Source organism: Amphiura filiformis, chromosome 6 (genome assembly GCF_039555335.1).
Source record: "Amphiura filiformis chromosome 6, Afil_fr2py, whole genome shotgun sequence".
NCBI lineage: Eukaryota > Metazoa > Echinodermata > Ophiuroidea > Amphilepidida > Amphiuridae > Amphiura > Amphiura filiformis.
The window spans coordinates 60,893,069-60,916,988 of record NC_092633.1 but is presented as its reverse complement, the minus strand read 5'-3'; the positions used below and the strand labels follow the sequence as shown (position 1 = coordinate 60,916,988).

Sequence of the window (23,920 nt, the reverse complement as noted above, 5' to 3'; positions counted from 1 at the left end):
AACAAAGAAAGAAGTTGTTTACTCTGGGTGGGATTTGAACCTGAGACCCCTGCCAACCACTAGGTAGGTGACACTTTGCCATGGGGTCTTGCGCTGGCCTGGCCAGCAAAACTGCCTATATATCACCTAGGGAGATTGCATCATTACATCATGTGGAATGCATGCACGATCAGTGCATATACCAAGTACCGTATTCCATGCCCCAATAAGCGCCCACCCAGGGTATTTACAATTTGCTAAAGGGTACCATTAAGGGGGTACTACACCTAGGCCTGTTATCGATACAGTTTTTTGAAGTCGATATATTGGAAGCAAATTATACGACATATCGATATAGTATAACACATTTTCAAGATGGAACTTACGTTTCTTAGTACAACAGAATAGGCCCCCAACATAACAAAATGACCATGCAAAGTAACTTCACACTCTTTCAGGGGATCTGTTAGAGGGGTTTGAGACGATATGATGGCTCAGCTTGGAATTGGGAGGCGGTACCGTGATTCGTCCGAGTATAGTCCCACGTTCGAGTATAGTCCCCCCCCCCCTTTTTTAAGTTTTTTTTTAAATAATTTATTTTTTCGGTTTTGGAGTGTCCCTGGACCTAGACCTAAATGCTAGGATCATTCATGGTTGACCAAATTGAATTTTGCAAGGTGTTTTATGTTTTTTGAAAATTGATACTTTGTCATACTCTATTAATGATATCAAAATGCATTGAAATGAATATGACATGAAAACAAAGTATCAATTATATTCAAAACACAAAACACCGTGCAAATTTTTTTTTTTTTAGGTCAACCATGAATGATCCTAGCATTTAGGTCTAGGTCCAGGGACACTACAAAACCGAAAAAAATCTTTTTTCTTTTAAATTCGAGTATAATCCCACCCCCTCCCAATTATGAAAAAATGTTATATAAAAAAGGGTGGGACTATACTCGGACCAATACGGTAATTAGGGAGAATCTGACCATATGTGCTATATCGTTTGTGTACCGATACTACCATTGAGTGTACCAACATGTCAGAAGTCTATGGATTTTCCGACCATCGATACTTTCGACAATCGATAACTGGCCTAACTATACCCCTGCCCAATTTTGTGCCTATTTTTGCATTTTTCTCAAAAATTATAGCGCATTGGTGACAAGTAAGATATGTATATTATAGGGGCAAGGACTACAACTACAGCTGCACTGGAAAGTTTATTTCAGCACAGACAACAGTTGTGGAGTTACAGTAAAAATGAGGGAACACCAATATTTGATCAATAAATCAATAACTACTTGGCTTGAGTTGCTGAATTTTCAGTGCAGTAGTCTTTGCCCCTATAATATTCATATCTTACCTGTCACCAATGTGCTGTAATTTTTGAGAAAAATGCAAAAATAGGCACAAAATCTGGCAGGGGTGTAGTACCCCCTTACGGTAGTATTTTGTAGCACCTGGTCATGAATAGGGTTAACCACTGTAATAACTTTCAGATCACACTGCTGTTTTACACTACCATAAACCACATTATATTGCCCTGGGAATTGTTCATATTTTAACTTCCTACATATTGTAAACCACTAAACATACCTGGATATTGATCAACCTACTGACAAGGTATAAAATTGGTTGTCACACAGATTTTGACCGAGTAAGTTCAGCAGCAGTCAGTGGCGTAGCCAGGATTTTTTAACCGAAGGGCACAACTTGTAAATGTACCGACGGAAGTTGTGATTTGTTGACCCAAAATTTTTTTGCATGGTTTGAAAAAGTGAAATAGGCGATACCGACTTAAAAACACCAAATGTTTTACGTATAATTCAATTTAATTCACAATTATTCATCTTTTTATTAAAATACGCCTCTGTTTTCTGTCACCCTCGGTAGTCTATTGTTAACCCAATTTTTTTTCACTAACGCCTTCTGTCTACCGGACCTTACATGAACCAACAGCCTTACATGGACCGGCGGCTATGACAAGCGGGGGGGGCACTGGCCTCGCCACTGGCAGCAGTTACTGCCTAAACATTTCTGAATTCTTAGCCCTCAAGATTTTTTGGAGAAAAAAATATCAAACAAATTTTTGTACACAAAAATAATATATCAGTTATCACATTTTTAGGACAACTTAAATATTTTTGCTGAACCATGAAATGGTATCAGCCTATCTTACTTACTTCCTTACTTACAGACTCACTAACCATTTGGTCTAAAATGGGCATACATGTATCTCAAAATGCCACTAAGGTATAATAAAAATGTTTTCCCACCCGGGGGTGGCACTCATAATAAGCTCTGGGTCAATTTTCAAATGGGTCCTTTTTATATCTCAAAATGCCAAGAAGGTATGTACCACTGAGTGGTGTCAAATGAAAGAGAACAAAATAAAGAATATAATAACAAGTACCGTCGGATCCGTAGCGGTCGCTGCGGGACAAGGAATTCAATTTTGCAGTGTTGGTGTCTTTGAAGCAGGTTCAAGTTTGACCCCTATTTTGACCTGTAACCCCTCTGTGAGCTTAACCTTTGAGGCGCTCATCTTAAAATAATGCCAGAAAGGGTATTTCCATCCACACCAAAAAAAAAAAATTGTGTTGGAAACCAATTTTGGACACTTTTGATGTCCAAGCGATTTTTGGGAAAAAGCGTCTTGACATCGAAAGTGTTCGGACACCGATTCGGACACTTTTGATGTCCAAACGATTTTCGGGAAAAAAGTGGCTTGACATCAAAAGTGTTCGGACACCGATTCCGGACACTTTTGATGTCCAAACGATTTTCGGGAAAAAAGTGGCTTGACATCAAAAGTGTTCGGACACCGATTCGGACACTTTTGATGTCCAAACGATTTTCGGGAAAAAGCGTCTTGACATCAAAAGTGTTCGAAACCGATTCGGACACTTTTGATGTCCAAACGATTTTCGGGAAAAAGCATCTTGACATCAAAAGTGTTGAAACCGATTTCGGACACTTTTGATGTCAAAGCGATTTTCAGGAAAAAGCGTCTTGACATCAAAGTGTTCAGAAACCGATTCGGACACTTTTGATGTCCAAACGATTTGCGGGGAAAAAGCGTCTTGACATCAAAGTGTTCGAAACCGATTTCGGACACTCTTGATGTCAAACGATTTTCGGGAAAAAGCGTCTTGACATCAAAACTGTTCGAAACCGATTTCGGACACTCTTGATGTCCAAACGATTTTCGGGAAAAAGCGTCTTGACATCGAGTGTTCGAAACCGATTTCGGACACTTTTGATGTCCAAACGATTTTCGGAAAGAAAGCGTCTTGACATCAAAAGTGTTCGGAAACCGATTTCGGACACATTTGATGTCCAAACGATTTTCGGAAAAAGCGTCTTGACATCAAAAGTGTTCGAAACTGATTTCGACACGTTTGATGTCCAAACGATTTTCGGGAAAAAGCGTCTTGACATCAAAAGTGTTCGAAACCATTCGACACTTTTGATGTCCAAACGATTTTCGGAAAGAAAGCGTCTTGACATCAAAAGTGTTCGAAACTCGATTCGGACACATTTGATGTCCAAACGATTTTCGGAAAGAAAGCGTCTTGACATCAAAAGTGTTCGAAACCGATTTCGACACGTTTGATGTCCAAACGATTTTCGGGGAAAAAGCGTCTTGACATCAAAAGTGTTCGGAAACCCATTTCGGACACTTTTGATGTCCAAACGATTTTCGGGAAAAAGCGTCTTGACATCAAAAGTGTTCGAAACCCATTCGGACACTTTTGATGTCCAAACGATTTTCGGAAAAAAGCGTCTTGACATCGAAAGTGTTCGGAAACCGATTTCGGACACTTTTGATGTCCACACAATTTTCGGGAAAAAAGCGCCTTGACATCAAGTGTTAAATCCCCCAAATTTTCCTTAACGCGGCTGTGTACTCAAGACGTTGTTTCTTTCGCAAAATTGAGCTTTTTTGATATTTGTTACTTTGTTATGTTTTTTATAAATACAAGGAAAGAAAATCCAGATTTATAAACTCCAACTGCGCTATTTTATGGATTTTATTTCACTATTTCATTCGTGTTTGCAATTTTAAAGAGAAAAAATCTTTGTTGTATCAGCGGGGTGACACGCGCAACAACAACGCTTGTCGCGCTAAATGTGTCAGCGCAATTTGTTAACGCACAGATATCGCTTCGCATACTGCGACGCTTATCTTCATGCGTGGCGCATCCTTTGGAAACACTAATTTCAAGTGGTCAAATGGCTCCGTTTTAGCTGATAAAATGTGGGGTTTTTTCAAGTTCTTTTCCTCGATTTGAATATCAAGTTATGAATAGATTTCGCTCAAACTTCTCAACGGGCTGTGGATTTACCCGATGTTCACATAATATAAGGTAGAAAAACGAAAACTGCCGCATTCTCCTTTGAGATACGATGAAAGGGCAAAATGTGACCACTTTAAACTTTAACGGCCATTATTTCAATGTTCATTTTCTCGGTAAAATGACGATTTAGGTACATGATAACTCAATAAATACAGCATCTATAGGTAAGCAAATATGATCATCGTAAAAAGCATGATCGACTCAAGAAACGCAGTTTTCTCATTTTTTTTATATTTTGGTCTATTTCCGATTTTAGGCATCATTTTGTGCAAATAGGCGTTTGTGAATTTTAAAAGTTCAATTTGATGCCTTATATGGTCAATATCTCAAAAACTAAGGCCAATATCAAAAAATAAAAAAAACGTTTTGGAATGGAGCCTCAAGATTGAGCTAAAAACAAAATAAAATATTTTGGAAAGAGTGTTTTTTTGTTATGATGTACCTTTACATATATTGAAAAAAACTCACTTTTTTGTGTTTTTCTTCATAATTGTTGTTTTTACCCCAAATCTGTATTTATATTAAGATTTATTGATGTCTTGCCTTTATAAAAATGTATACTTTTATATGTCTTGCTTGTGAATAATTACAAAGTTATTGCACTTTTACTACATGCATGTCTGAGAGTACACAGCCACCTTAATTCTTGTCAATTTCCTTAATTCACCAGAATTTCCTTAATTCTCTTCAATTTCCTTAACTTCCCTCAATGTTCCCAATTTCCCCTCATTTTCATTTTCCCAAATTTCCCTTAACTGCCCTCTATTTTCCCAAATTTCCCTTAATTCTTGTCAATTTCCCTTAATTCACCTGAATTTCCCTGAATTTCCCTTAATTCTCTTCAATTTCCCTTAACTTCCCTCAATGTTCCCAATTCTCCCTCAATTTCCCCTCATTTCCCTCCCGAAAATTTCCCTTAATTCACCTGAATTTCCCTCAATTTCCCTTAATTCTCCTCAATTTCCCCAAATTTCCCTTAATTCCCCTCAATTTCCCCCCAATTCCCCTCAATTTCCCTTAATTGCCCACAAAATCAATTAATTCACCTGAATTTCCTGAATTTCCTTAATTCCCCAAAATTGCCCTTAATTTACCCCATTCCCCCCAATTTCCCTCATGTTCCCCACTTTTCCCAAATTTCCCTTAATTGCCCTATAGGCCCTCTCCCTCACCAAGTAGTACCATAGCCATGCGACAAGATGTTGACGTAACAGCATTTTTTAGAAATTGTTGAAAATCGTGTAATGCCCCTTTAATGACCTAATTAGCATATTTCGGGATGAAACTCTTTTCCAGTATGGGGCCAGTACCTGCCTTCCCCCTCACCACGTACCATAGCCATGCGACAAACGATGTTGACGTAACAACATTTGTTAGAAATTGTTGAAAATCGTGTAATGCCCTTTAATGACCTAATTAGCATATTTCGGGATGAAACTCTTTTCCAGTATGGGGCGGTATAGGCCCTCCCCTCACCAAGTACCATGGCCATGCGACAAACGATGTTGACGTAACAGCATCTTTTAGCGTTTGTTACTAACGGACGGACGGACGGACTAACAGACTAACGGACTAACGGAGAGACATGGTGACTTATAGAGCTGCTACCCGCACTTTTGATGTCCAAACGATTTTCGGAAAAAAAGCGTCTTGACATCGAAAGTGTTCGGAAACCGATTTCGGACACTTTTGATGTCCACACGATTTTCGGGAAAAAAGCGCCTTGACATCAAGTGTTAAATCCCCTAATTTCCCTTAATTCTTGTCAATTTCCCTTAATTCACCAGAATTTCCCTTAATTCTCTTCAATTTCCCTTAACTTCCCTCAATGTTCCCAATTTCCCTCATTTTCCCAAATTTCCCTTAACTGCCCTCTATTTTCCCAAATTTCCCTTAATTCTTGTCAATTTCCTTAATTCACCTGAATTTCCCTCAATTTCCTTAATTCTCTTCAATTTCCTTAACTTCCTCAATGTTCCCAATTCTCCCTCAATTTCCCCTCATTTTCCCGAATTTCCCTTAATTCACCCGAATTTCCCTCAATTTCCCTTAATTCTCCTCAATTTCCCCAAATTTCCCTTAATTCCCCTCAATTTCCCCCAATTCCCCTCAATTTCCCTTAATTGCCCACAAAATCAATTAATTCACCTGAATTTCCTTCAATTTCCCTTAATTCCCCAAAATTGCCCTTAATTTCCCCCATTCCCCCCAATTTCCCTCATGTTCCCCACTTTTCCCAAATTTCCCTTAATTGCCCTATAGGCCCTCTCCCTCACCAAGTAGTACCATAGCCTGCGACAAACGATGTTGACGTAACAGCATTTTTTAGAAATTGTTGAAAATCGTGTAATGCCCCTTTAATGACCTAATTAGCATATTTCGGGACGAACCTCTTTTCCAGTATGGGGCCAGTACCTGCCTTCCCCCTCACCACGTACCATAGCCATGCGACAAACGATGTTGACGTAACAACATTTTTTAGAAATTGTTGAAAATCGTGTAATGCCCCTTTAATGACCTAATTAGCATATTTCGGCACGAAACTCTTTTCCAGAATGGGGCCGGTATAGGCCCCCCCCTCACCAAGTACCATGGCCATGCGACAAACGATGTTGACGTAACAGCATCTTTTAGCGTTTGTTACTAACGGACGGACGGACTAACAGACTAACGGACTAACGGACTAACGGAGAGACATGGTGACTTATAGAGCTGCTACCCGCAGCTAAAAAATAATTTCCCCACCGGGGTTCACATTCCTCATAAGACCCGGGTCAATATTCCTATTTTGGGTTCTTTTAATATCTCAAAATGCCAAGAAGGTGTGACCCCCTGAGTGATGTCAAATGAAAGACAAAAAAGTAAAGAATAAAATTGAAATAATTTCCCAATCAAGCCTTGAAATAAGTGGGCGCGGGGAGCAAATTTGCTCTCGTAAAGCCACCAATTGCTCCTGGTCCTTGTAAAATTCACATCAACCAGGAGCAATGTTCTGAAACTCAAATTGCTCCTGGTTCCAATTATGCACTTGATGCAGTAGTGCTGGTATGCTGTATTGTATATGCAGAAATGCTCCTGTTTCTTCAGAAATTGCTCCTGGTTCTTGTAAAATACCAGTGAACCAGGAGCAATGTTAAAAAAAATTGCTCCTGGTTCCAGTCTGCTTATTTCAAGGCTTGTTCCCAATAGGTGGTGACACTCCTCAAAAGACATGGGTCAATATTCATAATTGTGGGTCCTTTTCATCTTGAACTGCCAAGAAAGTATGACCCCCTAAGTGGTGTCAAATCAAAGAGAAAAAAAGTACAGAATATAATAAAAATAATTTCTCCACCGGGGGTGACAATGCTTAAAAGACTTGGATTAATATTCCTATTTTGGGTCCGTTTCACATATCCCAAGAAGATATGAACCCCCGGGTGACAAATGGTATACCACAATATACTACTGAAAGCCCCATGGTTCAGCTTTGGTGTGGTAACCGCTCTAGTTTATGGGCAACCAGCTAGGTTGTGTCAGGGCCGTGACACCCGTATTCAATCCCTGTATAAAAAATGAAGCCACTTCGCCGGCAGTTTGAGTGACGGTTGCTATGCATTTGAGTGGGTAGCCTAAATCTTACGTACCGGTACTTGTGAACGGCTATGATGCGCAAGACTGCTTTATTGGTCAAAAGGACTTATCCTGTATTTGATTGACAGTTGCTAGGTCATTTGAGTGCGCAAGATTTGATTGGTTAATTTAGTTCCAGATCTCAGTTCTAATCTTGAACGACTGTCGAGGAAGTCTATTTCGAGCTATTTTCCAAGATGGCGCACATCGACTGCCAATTATTCGGACCCTTTCCAGCTAAAATACAGCTTATTTAGCCAGTCTCGTCATGGGGTCATCGAAGAGAATATTTTCCTAGCATATTGAGCTAACTCCTCAGCTATTTGGTTTTTCACGATATGATAGTATTAGTAATGGAAAGATTCGACCAAATGTTAGCCGTTTTTGCCATTTAATTTTTTTGAAATGGTGGCGTAAACATGCATCATCTCTTCCACAGGTGATACACTCCTACACAGCTATGCCATCACATGCATGAAGGCGCATAGGCTGAATGACTGACTTCATTTGTGCAAACGAGTGGCTTATCCTATAGTATATTAGTACTCGAGAATCCTTGGTTGTGTTGACAACCTCCAATCTTTGCCTATTTACACTGTCTGTCTCCTCATCAGAAAAATTTGGATGGGCAGACACTTGCCAGACAGACACTATACATAACTAGTAGACAGGTGTCTTACCAAGGACAAGATGTTACTACAAATGACATGAATGAATCAACTACTGAAGGTTACCTACTACATTGTATTTCACTTGCTGAAGTATTGCCTCATTCATTGTGAATGAAAGAATTGAATTGAACGATGAAACTGATAAAATAAAATAAAATCTGAGAACAGTAGTCAATCATTACTCTTAAAGTCTTCCTATGTAATTTCTCTAACCACCAACAATGATTAAAAGTTTAGTTACACCCATCGAATGTGTGTCATCAGCAGGGACAGGCGATTTGCGCGGAACTTTTTCCCGCGCAAGAATTGGCTATTTTTTTTTCCTATGGGCAGGGATACATGATTTGCACTGAAAAAAAAGTTCCGCGCAATTTGCTATTTTTTTCCGCGCAAATCGCCTGTCCCTGGTCATCAGCCCTCAGATCAGCCCTCAGACACACACATACAGGCATAGAGTTCTGCAGTAGCATGTTTTGTTGACATTTTTTTTAATGTTTACATCAATGACAGAAGTACACTCCCATAATTGACAACTCAAATACAAAGGATATCAGTTGGCAATCTTAAGGGGGTACTACACCCCTCGATAAGTTTGTGTCTGTTTGTGCATTTTTCTCATAACTAATAACACAGTGGTAGCAAAAGTTATGTATATTATAGGGGCAAGGAATCCAATTACTACACTGGAATTTCAGTGACCCAAGACAAGCGGTTCGTTATTTATGATAAGAAATAAGGTAGGGTCTACCGCTAGGATGTACCTCATTTTCTATCATATATACTGAACCGCTTGTCTTGAGTCACTGAAATTTCAGTGTAGTAATTGGATTCTTGCTAATAATACATAACTTTTGTTACCAATGTGATATTATTTTTGAGAAAAATGCAAAAATAATCTAAATTTACCACAGAGGTGTAGTACTACATGGATCGAATCCATGGGTTCCTACAGTCTGAGGGCCGATGACTGGGCCGATGACACACATTCGATGGTTATGTTATGCAATCAAGTTTACAACATACAATGAGCAGTTTTGGTATGAAATTGAGCAAATAGAATGCATTGTCATGTCAATTTGGAGGGCAACTAAAACTGATTTGAGGTAAGTTTTATCTGTTTGGAATCTGTATTGACTATTCTGAAGGAATTACTGCAATGTAAACAAACTAACTCATGGCCCATATGGACATGTACTGGTTTTCAGTACCCTGTTTTCCATGGGTGACTGTAGGAACCCATGGATTCGATCCATGTTAAGTTTAGTATGGGTGGGCAAGCAACTTTATGCACACATTTGTAGCCACTTTTCAATAGACCTTTTCAAATCAAACTTTTCTGAAGTTTGTTATGGATGACATGACCCTGTTTACAATTCCAAGTCATCGATGCTAACGCAAACTCAACTATATAAACGTCTGAACACAAATCTGTGTGAAAGACATGGTCAAGCGTTGGGTATGGATTGTGCAATGATATTTATATTGCACACACGAAGACCAAATCAAATGTGCTACAGAAGACAAACATTTGCATTTTTCTTTCTTTTACTGTCACATTGTAAAGTGCCAAATAGTGGAAGTGTACTGTAACTACTGTTAGTTCAATACCTTCAGAAAATATTTCTCTGTGATGACTCGATGTTGATTTAGGCTAAAAACATTGCATTTTCACTCAAAAGGTGCATGATTCCGCTTGAAAAAAATGTGACGAGAAACTACTAATTTCATTTCTTTTGCTTAAATGTCAAACAATATAGAATAGAACATTCGATATCAGGGGTAGCGCTAGAACTAAACACTCCAGTGTCCGCAGGGACCCCCGAACTTGCAGAAAATTAAAAAGTAGGGGTCCGGAGTAGAGTTTGGCGAGTCCGAGTTCTCAAAATATTGGAGAAATTTATATCAAATATGCTCACCAAACATTGGTAAAGTAGGCAATCCAAATCCCATTCAACGTGCATGCGTGTGGGAAACTGAAGTGCTTAAATCCCGACCACTCTAGTATTGAGCTCTGCTCAGCCTCAGTCTCTGAGTCTGAGTTTACATGGATCAAATCAATGGGTTCCTACAGTCACCGAGGGCCGATGACCGGGCTGATGACACACATTCGATGGGTGTACTCTGGGTTTGGGCCAAAATTTGGGGTTGTGTCGTGTTTTGAAACCAAAATCTGAATAATATGATGGCAGAATTTATCAGTTATTCATCCTGTTAATTTTCCCCACTAGGGGTGTTAGAACATAGAACATGACACAACGTTCATAAACTGTAACGAAATGCACTGGTATTTATTTTAAGAGGCAGGGCATGGTCATGCAGGAAAGTCAAAATCCAAAAAGATCAAGTCATGTTTATGATGTTAATTTCATCAAAAAATCAATAAAATTCCTATTATGTTTGGAATATTCACTTGCATATAACACGGTCATAATCCGCAAGGTGTCATACACATTATTCAATAGGAAATTAATGTGATCAATCCATTTGAAAAGGGTTGCGGTTTGTACCACACAAACAGGAAATACAACAGAACCACAATCTTGTTTTCATTCATTCAACCGAGCGCCAATTGCACAAAGTCGGGAGGTCAACAAAAACTTTTCTCGGCAAAAAAACTTCGTCTTTGTGAATATGAAGCCAAAATTCCTTCAAATATCAATACAAATATGATTCTGCATGTATAATGTGAAAGAATTTGGTAATTTTTTTCTATAACAATGGAGTTTTGGTGCGAAATTTTGATGTAAACAAGAAGGAACATGCTTCATCTTTCGACCGATTTATGAACCAAGGTCGTTTCAAGGGGCGATGCAGAGCAAAAATATTCGGAGGTCACCTGAAAAACTCACCTGAATCAGCCGTGGGGAAGGTATTTAATGGTTCCTCATCCCGGTTAACCTGGGTTATAATGGACGTATTGTCCATCTATGGTGTTTGTCGTAGGTCCACTCAGTGTAATATCGCGTTATATTCAACAACAAATCGGGTAAAAAACACAGCTACCGTTCCAAGATGGAGGACCAGGTCAACATGCATGCCTATCGAAAATAACCTATCAATTTACATGGACAGTTTCTAGACGCCCCGCCCAGGATGTAAATAAAGCAGGCGCAAGGACGAGTGGGTATGAAGCTATTTTAAATAGTTTCGAGTATTCTAGTCGAATTTGGTATGAACAGCAGGCTAAATAACAAGATAAATTTATAGTATCTGAAGAAAAAGGAGTAAAAACGTTAATACTTAACGAGAAAATCATAATTTACAAGCTAAAAGGGAGCCCGCGAAAATACGCGTCTCAGTGGGTATGTAGAAACTAATTGATTGACAGGTACGTGTGGTTCGCGACCTCAAGATTATTACGATTATTAATACACGGATCGATTTTCTGATTGATATTTTTGAATATGGGTTACTCCAGGGATGTGCTCACATCCCTGGTTTGTCAAAAACAATGTATTTTTAGCCCATGGCCATAGCTCAATAATTATTTTGTGAAAAATTTATTTCTTATTTTTTTATACAGCAGCTTCTAATTCTATGCCGGGCTTCTATCCGGGGCTTCTATGCGCCATAAATCAATAATTTATTAATTAAAAACAATTTAATACTACAGCTACATGAATGAGACCTAAAATAATAGTTTTGCTTCTCGTTTTTTGTATGAATTGAAGAGGGAGGTGTTTTTTTCAATGTAAATTATTAAACATTGGTCTTTTCCAACAGTGCTCAAGGAGAGGAGGAGGCCTTTTTTGTGAGGTTCTGAGGGATTAAAATTTACCCCGGGGATAGGCCTAAACCACCTAGAGTAGGCTACTATGAACAAAAAGTTTTGGAAGTGATCCATGTTCTCTAAATCAACTTATTTAGGCCTATAGGCCTATGTATAGTTTTTAGTTTTCCTAAAATATTCCAAAAAAATTGAAAAATCTAAAAAATAATAAAAATAAACTTAGAAAAATCTGACAAATACCGTATAAGGCCTTTAAGGGAAGGGGTATGAACGTTTGGACAGTATTTATTGTGGGACATTAGAAGCTAGAGCACATCAGACATATCGAATTGCATTCTGAATACGAAGAATGTCCTTCTGATATCAAATAATTTTGATTTTTTGAAATTCGCAATGTAATACACATTTTATGGCAAATCATTAAAAATTGATAGGCTATTTTTGATATTTAACAGTACTCGAAGTAAACTTTATAAATCTGATGATTTCCACGATCAATTGAAAATTTTGACCTTTCGTATTGAAGATATGGATTTTTTCCCAAAACGCCAAAAAATTTGGTTTTTAGGGAAAAATTCCATATCTTCAATATGAAAGGTCAAAATTCAATTGATAATCGGCTTTCCTCCCAGCTACATACACTTTAAGACTATATGGTCACATGTCATGAATTGGTCATCTTTTGTGTAACATAATGTTAAATGATAAAAATATCACCAATTTTGATTCACTTCAACACAACTTTTAATGAATACATTTTAGACCATTATAAGTATATATTTCTGGAAAGCTTATATTACAAGGATGCCAAATCAACAAAGTATAACATCATAATACAGGGTGGGTAAGAAATATACAGGGTGGAAGATCAACAAAATTAGCATCTTTCTTGTCATGGTAAACCCCATATTTTCTTTTTTTTTTTTTTTATGTAGCTCAAAATAAATATGGATTCAGAAAGACATTGCATGGGCCCTTCAAACAAATTAGGAAGAAAAACTTTGGTATCTCTTGCGTTAAACATACAGGGTGGTCAAAAATTGTAAAATAAGTTTAGAATTTGTATGACATTATCAATTAAAACTTTTTTCCTCCATGTCTGGCACTAAAACTAATAGCATAATTGAATTCCTCATCAAATTTCCTTAAAAAATGTGTACTTTTGAATAAGCAGGGTGTCTCAGGCAAGAGATAGGCCATTTAGAAATGTCGGAGCATTACGTGTACACTTTGTACAGTAACATATAGGAAAACTGTCTTAATTAGCATTTAATTAAGCAATTAATTAGTTACATCTTTTGTTACAGTTGATCTACTATGAGGTAGATCTACAGTCCAGGATTATATATGTGCAATTTGTGGTCCATGCTAGTTGTACTTTTTAAGATACAAAGGTTTGAAGTTTGCCATATTTTCACAATTTTGTGTACAATCCTATGGGGCTCACCCGCCCCGGCTCACCCGCCCCGGCCCCTCCATTGACACATGTTACATATTGAAGTATATCTCTCAAAGTAGTTGTCCAATTGACTTGGGGTTTTTTGTATTTGATAAAGAACATAATTATCTACAAAATGACACCAAACTTTCTACAATAGGTATTATACTTTTAGAATAAACCAAGCTTGAAGTGCGAAGAAAGCGTTTTCATGTTACGGCCCCTCCATTTTTGGGTGACCTATTTGTGACATGCGACCATATCATTAAATTTATAACATTTACTTCGAGGACTGTTAGGCCCTATATCTCCAAAATGTGAAAAATATCATGCAAATTTTAATAATTTGTCATTAAATTTGTATTATATCGTGAATTTCATAAAATGAAAATTATTTGATATCAGAAAGACATTCTTCGTATTCAGAATGCAATTCGATAGGTCTGATGTGCTCTCATGTCCCACAACTGTCGAAACGCTCAAAACGCTCATTCCCGTTCCCTTAAGGTAAAAAGTAAATTTATCCCGGAAATTTATGGGAATATTGTACCCCTACCAGGCAAGACATTTTTGGCAAAACGAGAGGGGGAGGCAAGCGATTTTGGTACACATTCATGGGGCACCTTTTAAACATCTATTTTATCATTTAAGGTTTACAAATTGGGATCCCAAAATTATGGCATGTGTAAAGGGGGGCAAAGATTTTTTGGTGTGCCGAGATGGGGGGGGGGGGGGGGAGGTGTTTTTTGGCAGGCGGAAAAGGGGCAGTTTTTAGGCGATTTTGGCGGGCCATTCGAAAATTTACCGGGGGGCCTCATAATCATTGCACGGCCCCTAATGAACCACTTGTGAAGTAATTGGATTCCTTGCCCCTATATTATACATAACTTTTGATACCAGTGTAGTTATTTTTTGAGAAAAATGCAAAATAAGTCACAAAATTTTTCAGGGGTGCATCCGGGGGGTCACTCCTATTGTGGCCTGTACACCATCCGTGATAATAAAAACACATAGTTTTTCCCCGAGTTTTCCGTAGGTAGGCACGATATGCGCGTATCGTGTTTAGGGTGTCAAAAACATGAAATATTGGAAAAAAGGGTAGCAAAATTGCAATTGCTATAGGCCTATGCGGAAATGAAATTTAGGGTATGAAAATTGATGCAAGGAATAAAATCCCTGTTTAGGGTGTGAAAACACTTGTTTAGGGTATCGTTTTAGCCAAGGGTTAAATCCTTGTGTAGGGTGCTTTTCAAAAGTTGATTATCGCGGATGGTGCACAGGCCACAATGGGGTGACCCCCGAAGGGTGCCTATATGGAAAACTTTTGCCCTGATTTGTGCATTAGCTATTTGTTTGCAACACTCAGTGTGTGTGTGACCTTTTGTACACGACGACCTAATTGCACGGCTCATGAGCACTGCTCAGATAAGTGGACCATTCCACTTTACCAAATGGATCCTAAACAGATCCGAAATCAAAATTGCCCACCGGTTCCCGTCATTGGATACAATAGAATTTAGGCTTATTTGAAAGAAGAAGTGTTATTTTATGAAACCGTCCGACGATTATAAGAAAGTTTATTTTAAAAGCCATCAACAGCAAAAGTTTTGTCAAAAACGAAAAATGCGCCGACGGAATCCCGTGCTTAATGAACCAATTAGGCCTGTGTTGAGCAGATGCGCGCAAGTTTTGCATATGAGTACCGCCTTAAATGACGTTGTTAAATACCGGTTAAATACAAGTAAATCAGCAATTCCATAAAGGAATTTACACATTTTACAAGAAACATTTTAACCATGTATCCATGTTTAAAATACATCAGTTTCTTTTTGCAAAAGTCCGGCCTGATCTAGGGATTTTTTCGATCAAATTTAGTGAAGAGAATTTATGATCAAATTAGGCAACAGCAACTTTTCGGCATTTCTGGGACAGTTGCCGTTTCGATGCTCAGACTGTTGGTGATAAAAATTTCATTGTTTTCGCATGGTTTAAATTCGTGATGTACTATGTAAAAGGCAAGTACCTTATTCTGTATTTCATTAACAATAATTTATTTTGAAATTGTAGTTAATTGTGTCTAAATATGACGAGCACCGTAACTTCCGTAAGCCATTTAAGCTTCTCTGAGCATTTTTATAAACTAGGCAAAGCTGCCGAATTCGGCGGACTCGTATTTAAAGCTATCTGTATTCATGGTATACAACACTCCCAATGATGGAGCCAGGCGTATAGGGTAAAGTTAATTCTTTATTACTTCCGTGGTCCGAGCTGTGTGCCAAGCGTAGACGAGCGTACACACAGAAGAAATAAACAATCACGCTGATTGGCTGACAACGCAACGGACTTGCAAGTAAATTGAGAGTGACAACAAGCCGGTTGACCCCATGGTCGTCGTCGGCGCAGCGCCAAGGCTTATATTAACCAGGCACCCAGGCTTTTTTACCCCATGGTTATCAGTTTTGGCTCCTGGTGTATCAATATTTCACACTACAAACTATAGGACCAGGAGCCATCTTTGGGACCAGGAGCTCATTTTAGCTCCTGGTCCAGGCATACTTAATATAAGGCCTGCGCAGCGCGTAGACAGTAGTAGGCGACCTTGTCATTTCTACGCGATCGCAATTCACCAGCGCGTACCCAGACCACGGAAGTAATAAAAAATTAACTTTAGTGTGCGCATACGGAGTGAAAAAGTTAGTCTACTCTTGGCGAAGGTGCTGATGAAGCACAGCCACAGCTTCCTTGAAACTTGTTGGATCTGTTATCTGCGAGCTGCGTAATTGGATACGGCAAATTGTTCCAGTCTTTGACTGTTTTTGGCAGATAAGAATTAGGTATGCCAGGCAAACCTTAGTTAACACATTTGCTAGTCAGCGAAATGTGCCTAGACCGGGGACCAAACACAATACATATTTACATAGAAATTTCAATTTTTTTTCAAGAACAGGTCGGTCAAGGAAACCTACATAAATATGTTTTCTATACTTCACTTGACCCAAATATATGATTTTTTATGGTGATGAGACACTCACACATGGAATTTTAGAGGATTTTGATAGCAGTTCCATTAAAAAAAAAGCTGCTATCATCATGAGACTAAGATCTAAAAACACCCCCGTAATGCTGTTTTGGGGAATTTTGCTTTGAAAAGATGTAACTTTGCCACGGAAAGTGCTATGACAAAAAGGTTTTCAGTTTTGGCTTTCTTTACTCAATTGGCTTTAATTTGATATATAAAATGATGCAGTTTGATGGCAAATTTAAATTCACCTGGCATAAGAATACTTGTGGCAGGCTATGCATTCTCTAGGTCGGGCTGACGTCACAAAGGGGAAATAGCCTTGTAAAACCAGTGTGCTCATGTGCAGTTCCCCTTTCTCGAGCTGGTTGCTATCTGGCAGCTTGTGCAAAGGGGACGAAGAGGCAGTTCAATAATTGAAACTCCCGGCTCCGACCGGTAGTTCCAACAGCTGCTGTGTATCATGTGTTTATGTGTTTAAATGCATTCACATCCATACTTAGCCGTCGGTATGAAGAAATTGTTGCTCCAAAAATGATTGAAAATTTCACATTTGTAATCATTTTTCACCACAAAATATGGTATGAAAACACAGGTGAGCAATATATGGAGAGGTCAAACATGTTGTTAATTATTGTCAATATTAATATTTTGCGACATTTATATTATAAACAATTAACACTCATGACACCCTATGGTACCTTCTACAACTTGAGAACAAGTCCTCAAACGTTCGAAATTTGTAGTTACTACAACTGGGACGAAGGGGACAATATTCCCAGATGTCCGACCGAGTGAATGGCATGGGTATAGAAAAATTATTTAATTTGTGTACATCGTGGAACCATACCACGGAATCATGGCATGTTGCCTATGGGTACCGCGTGAACAAACTCAAAAATAGCGCAAATAACGCGAGTGTACACAAAAGAAACTTCGCCTGGGGCTGGGCCAGGTCTGTCGAACGCTGTACCGGATACCGGCATCGGCTGAATTCAAATACGCTTAGAGGGCACAGGCCTGGAAAGTTCCAATCTGTTTATTTTTTTAATAACGCCAACAGCATTATTGAATTCATAGTTTCCTCTTGGAGCGCTCTTCATTTTTCAAAACTGGCCAAAACTTTCATAATGATTTATTTTGATTTTCATTCAAATCTCAATTTTCTTTTTAAAACTTGGTGTTATTTTGAAATTGTTTTTTTGTCAGTTATGTTTTAGCCCGACACATCATGGCCCTATCTCGCCATAGGGCCATGACTTCCATAGTATTGCAAAAAGCGGGGCACACAAACTCATGTCGCAGTTTCAAAGGTTCATCCTGCATTCATAAAAGTACTCACATGTTTAGTTTTGTGATATAATCCTTAAAAGTAACACTATGAAGACTTCCTGCATCTCTTTTCTTCATTAAATCTGCATTTCACAGCAAAAAATTTAAGTTCCTTGGCCACCATGGCCACCGTGGCCTATGAGACAATCATTTTTGTTATGGTGACGATCGCTACGGTCACAAATTTGGTCATTTTACAGTCTTCAAATATGTATCCAAAATTTTCGCACATGCAACAAATGTTTTATTTAACTCTTATCTTCACGTGAGGAACGGTAAGAAGTGATATTTTGCTAATAAAATTCGATACTGTGTACCCTGGACCAGCTGAGGACAGAGAACTTTGGAAATTATGCATCTCTAAAGCCATCACTATGTCGCCCCAACGGCCTCCTAGCTATGGGACATAGATAGATAGATAGAACAAGCGTAGTTGAATATGTAACCTTCCAAGATGTATGAATTAAATAATTTTTCTATTGTGTGCAATTCCGTAATTACGTCGCACACTTTCAAAAATTGTCAAAATTTTAAAATCGTCCAAAAAACTTTATGATAGATGTCTCATATCGAAGGATATAGAATGTAGTTAATACCGATCAGTGTTTTTAATTAACCGGTTAATTATAAACGGTGGTTAATTAACGTTAATTAACCGGTAAGATTGGTTAATTATGGTTGGAAAATATATAAATCCGAGCTCGGAATTCAATATGCCATCATACTGAAGAACAGGAATTTTGAATATCTATGGGTAAGGACAGGGAAAATGTGCGATGCGCAAAAACACCGAAAATTTGAGCATTTTGTGTCATCAATTTGTAAGCGCTCTTTAGCAATGTCATATGTGACCGTACACCACGAATGAGCCGTAAATATCCTCAATTGTATTCTGAGTTACAGTGTAAAATGGGCATGAAGGTCGTATTCATAGGTACCTCAATTTGGTGCTACGTGTACCTCATTTAATGAGATACGTAGCACCAAATTGAAATACTTATGAATATGACCTTCATGCCCATTTTACTGTAACTCAGAATACAATTGAGGACATTTACGGCTCATTCGTGATGTACGGTCACATATTTCATTGAATTTACATGCAATCGTATGACAAAACAGGCAAAAATAGTAACTTTTGGCACAAGATTTGCAATTTAAAGAGAATTGGTCATTGTATGACATTAAAATGGTAGATTTACCACATTCGCCTTGCTATAATATTAAATTGCGATCTGTTGACCTAATGGGGAAAAGTCTTTGTTAGGGGGAAGTGTTAGCTATTGTTTGACATAAAAAAAAATTATGATTATTTGGATGAAGGGAACACTTGAGGTTTTGATAAAAACCAATCACAGAATACTATTTTCCACTAGATCTCACACAGCTCTTATGATGCTATGCATATTTTGCTCTCAAAAATCGCACATTTTCCCTATGTTTATAGTGGGTGGGTATTCAGTGGAGACCAATGCCCCTAAAAGCGCCCAATTAGAGCAAATTTGGGTGCTTTTTGTAAAATATTGGTACACTGATAACAGCAAAGCGTAGGTATAGAGAAAGTCAGCATCCAAAAGTCTGTGTGGCACATCCCTGTACAACATTTTTCAAATAACCAACCCCCATGGATTTGTACATGTGCTCATGCCTCATAGACCATGATATAGTCTGCATGGTCTACATGTATGATGTGCTGCATGACACTCTAGGACTAGAGAACAAGAAGAAGAATACTATTTTAATATTTCCAGTGAACATTGAAGTGATATTAAAATGTTAACTTAAAAAAGCATCAGAATTATTCAAAATTCATAATTAACCTATTTTACCACCGGTTAAATATGATGCGGTTAATTAGCCGGTAAGATTGAGGTTAATTTAAACCGACTAAGAACACTGATACCGATACTATTGAATTTCATCTAACATGATTTTTTTTTCAAGATATGGCAAGGGCAAATATGAAAAATTGCACGTTGCATTAATGTACATTCCCCAAAATACCAATTTCAACTTACATGTACTCAAGAACTCTAGCTTCGAATTTGCGCACGATAGTCACACATTCGATGCTAGAGTGCGTTGCTAACAAAACTTTCATGCAAACAAAACTGTATTAGTTTCCATCAAAGATCTCTACACTTCAGGGTAATTATGACTGAAACACGGTACCCCAAAAAGTACACTTTCTCACTCTGTGAGTACGTCCGCTACGGGGGTGTTTTTGTGACCTGTCATGCGAACCAAGAATGGGATTGGAATTAGATTTTCAGGTTTTATACTTCTATCAGTGTCAGTGATACTTCTAATTCTACTTCTAAGTGTTCAAGATCCAAGTGGCCATGCACTTTAAACTGGGTACACCAATAGGGTGAAGCAGTACTTTTATGCGAGATTTTTTGTGCTAATTAAGGCAAGGGTGTTGACCACCTACCTAGACAAATCACCTATCAATTTAAAGCTTTTGATGAAACCTTTGTATAAAATATCATAACATTTTATGTACCGGTAGCATAAACCAAATGTTCTAAAGTTATTTTGATTTTAGTGAAAAAATTACAGGGTGGAGCCGAGGTCGAGGATTGATATATATGTAAATTTAACTGAAATGTTTTTTAAAACTGGGGTATAAAAATGTTCCTTTTTGCATGCCCACCTTCTGACATGCGACCATATGCATGTGGACATGCACATTTTCTTTTAATGGAATCTCTACCAACTTTTTTTTCTTCATGGATGTCTCAAAGCTACGGTCAGTCTGGAGCCCTAATCTAAAGCTACGATTTCTCCGCGATACGGAAAACAGAAAAATTCAAGGAATTCGGCCGGGGTTTGCTCACGGAAATTTGAAAATGCCACAAAATAGTGAAAAACTGTGTAAAATGTCTAACTTTTGTGTTGATTTGCAAAATAAAACAAAGAAAAGTGATTATTTAGCAGTAATCAACCAATAAACAATCCATCCATTCTAGCATTAATTCTAGGCCTACAATGTAAGATTCTGGCCATACTACAGTAAAAGGTAAGACAAAATACATTTTTAAAACATGTTTGTTTTAACTTTTCAGTGCTTTATAGTGGAAAACGGAAAATCACGGAAATCGTCCAATTTGTAACACGGTTTTTAAATTTTGTAACACAGAGAAATTGTGGCTTTACCCTAATCGAACAATTTATTGTCCATGGTCGTACATGTAATATGCCTTATCAGTCAAACATGCACGCATCATCATCAATAGAAGTGCTCAAGCCAATGTAATATGGGATAAAGTCAGAACAATGTTTGTTGATACAGGATTTGACATGCTGTTAAAGTGGACATTTTTACGCTACATTGATAGTTTGTTTCACGCTCCTCGCAATTACCACACAATAGCAATGTGTCAATATTCCTTATTGTGTAAAAAAGTCTTAACAAGGTAATTAAAAGGAAGCTTAAAATTTACAAACTAACAAGGTCGAAAATTCAATCGCACAAAAATTTCCACTTCTACAGTAACTCCATCCATTTCATCAAAGCATTCTGGGTAATTTTACTTCAGATTGATTGATATGATGATCACAGATAATGGCGTCGTCAACAGATCAAGCGTCAAGTCCGTCAACAAGTAAAGAAACCCTGTCGACACAACCCAACCCTATTATTACCAGTACCTTGTCTTCCACCAGTAGTGATCAGACTATCGCTACGACAGCTTCTATAGTGTCAACTGCTATGATATCTGATGAAAGTATTCAGCAGCAACAGCATCAGCAACAGCAAGTAGCAGCAGCAGCTCCAAGTAGGCCTAATACTCGTGCTAGGACACCTACTACAAACAACGGTGGCAACAAAACTGTAACAACTAGGGCAGCTTCAGCAGCGAATGGTGGTAGGTAGAAAAGCCCAGTTGACCACTGTCCTTTAGAGATTTTGGTAAAGTGCAGTCAGTGGACAGTATTTAAGCAGTATACCGTATTTACTCTATTAAACGCTCCGGGGTGTTGCAATTTCAAAAGGGGGTGTTTATTAGAAGTGAATTTTCAAGGAAAAAACTCGCAAAATACAAGTTCCGGAATTCATAAAATAAGACTTCCAGGTTGAAATTCAACATGGCGGCGACTGCCGGCGACCATACAGGAACCTCTTATTATTAAAAAATACTACCAAATTAGATCTGTAAGTGCCTCTTTATACAAGAATGTGATTTTATATATGAACATTCTACTATAATGTGGTGATGAATTGGATTGGATGGAAATGTAAGTTAGAATACGATTTGTTCATGCAATTTTGCGATCATGACATGCAACTTTTAAGTTTACTTACAATGCTTATGCTATGGCATGGAAATTTTCTGTCACTTTTTATTTGAAAAAAGATGGGGGCATTTAATAGAAGGGGTGCATTTAAAAGAGTAAATATGGTATGTGTGTATTTGGCTAATCCACTCCCCTTGTGGATGATTTTGGAAATATCTTCCACAGGGGGAGTATGAATTAAAAATGGAGTTTTAGATGTTTTATCTTTCGATCGGAAGACTTCATCAGGTTGCTAGATCGGTGCATTACTGATGAAATCTTCTGATCGGAAGATGAATCATCTAAAACGTGAGTAAATTATGAATTGTAAAACAAAATTTACGCATGATACATGTAGCAATACACATGATGAGGAATTTCCACTTATCTGGCTGGGTAAGAGACGTTGGATCGTATAAAAACACACATTGGAAGAAAATATTTTGCCTTGTTTTGTTATTCAAATTTCGCACCAACTTAGTAGAAAATGTGAAATAGAATACTGCATAATATTGCATACATGTGTAATTACTTTGTGTTATTTGTCACCATCAGGAAGTACAGGAACACCTTCTACTTCAGGCAGTAGTACAACCATGACAAGACATCATTCCAAATCCAGCACATCACTGCCAATGCGTGCACCTCCTACAACACCCCCAATGACAATGAGTACACGATCCTCTACGTTAAAGAGACCTTCAAGACCTGCATCAGGCAGCAGGAGCGGAATGTCACATGCGTCAATGAGCAGCATCGCTAGTCATGTCAAGAGACGCAGCTCATCCAGATCAATCAAAAGGAAGAAATTTGATGATGAATTGGTGGAAAGTAGTTTGATCAAGACAAATTTCCCAAAAGGAAAAGTCCTGCCTCCGATGATACCGCCACCACCACCAGAGAAAGAGAAACCTAAACCAGAACCAACACCAAGTCCATCTGAGAAAAGAAGGGTAGGTGTTTGTTTGTTTGTTTAAACAAAGTGTAACTGGGAGAGAGAGTACCGTCATCGTGATTGATTGCTTTGGCCCCCGTCTTGTGTATCCTACAAAATTGCTTTCATGTATGATATTGAGCATAAAAGTGATGTGTGATAAATATTTTAAGGAAATTACAGGTACAATTATTGCGCTATTCCAGTTGAAATCCACACACCCCCTTTGGAAGACATGACCTTAATATTTGAATACACTTGGGGTGTATATACTTTAATCTTACACAGAAATTTCAAATGGGGTTACCTGAATTCCATTTGAAATACATGTACCATAAAACCTCATCTACAAGCATATATAGCGTTTTTGATGAAAGCTCAATTAATATGAAACAAGCGTGAATATGCCAAGATACAATAGATTGGTCTTACAATAATACATGTTTGTATATGCTTTGATCTGTAATTTATTTTCTTAAACTCCATATTGACACCTGGATTAATTTAGCTTTCATCAGAAGCACTCTATATGCTTGTAGGCAAGGTTTTATGGT

The 23,920-nt window shown here is 38.0% G+C and overlaps 2 protein-coding genes across 6 annotated transcripts in view; one reads left to right on the top strand and one right to left on the bottom strand.

The window, feature by feature from the left end:
• Nucleotides 1-11,608, bottom strand: part of LOC140155760 (CTD small phosphatase-like protein) — a 62,730-nt gene extending 51,122 nt beyond the window's left edge. For both annotated transcript variants that reach the window (XM_072178718.1, XM_072178719.1), the window contains exon 1: nucleotides 11,482-11,608. In XM_072178718.1, the coding sequence (XP_072034819.1) occupies nucleotides 11,482-11,557 (76 nt within the window). In that variant the 5' untranslated portion in view covers nucleotides 11,558-11,608. The remainder of the gene's footprint in view (nucleotides 1-11,481) is intronic.
• A 31-nt stretch (nucleotides 11,609-11,639) lies between these two features.
• LOC140155758 (microspherule protein 1-like) overlaps nucleotides 11,640-23,920 on the top strand; it is a 31,501-nt gene continuing 19,220 nt past the window's right edge. Inside the window, exons 1-3 of one of the 4 annotated variants that reach the window (XM_072178715.1) lie at nucleotides 11,640-11,756; nucleotides 21,694-22,023; nucleotides 22,988-23,385. In XM_072178715.1, the coding sequence (XP_072034816.1) occupies nucleotides 21,720-22,023; nucleotides 22,988-23,385 (702 nt within the window). In that variant the 5' untranslated portion in view covers nucleotides 11,640-11,756; nucleotides 21,694-21,719. Of the gene's footprint in view, nucleotides 11,757-15,719; nucleotides 15,816-21,693; nucleotides 22,028-22,987; nucleotides 23,386-23,920 lie in introns of those variants that run through there. The other 3 variants (XM_072178714.1, XM_072178716.1, XM_072178717.1) reach the window with 3 other exon arrangements.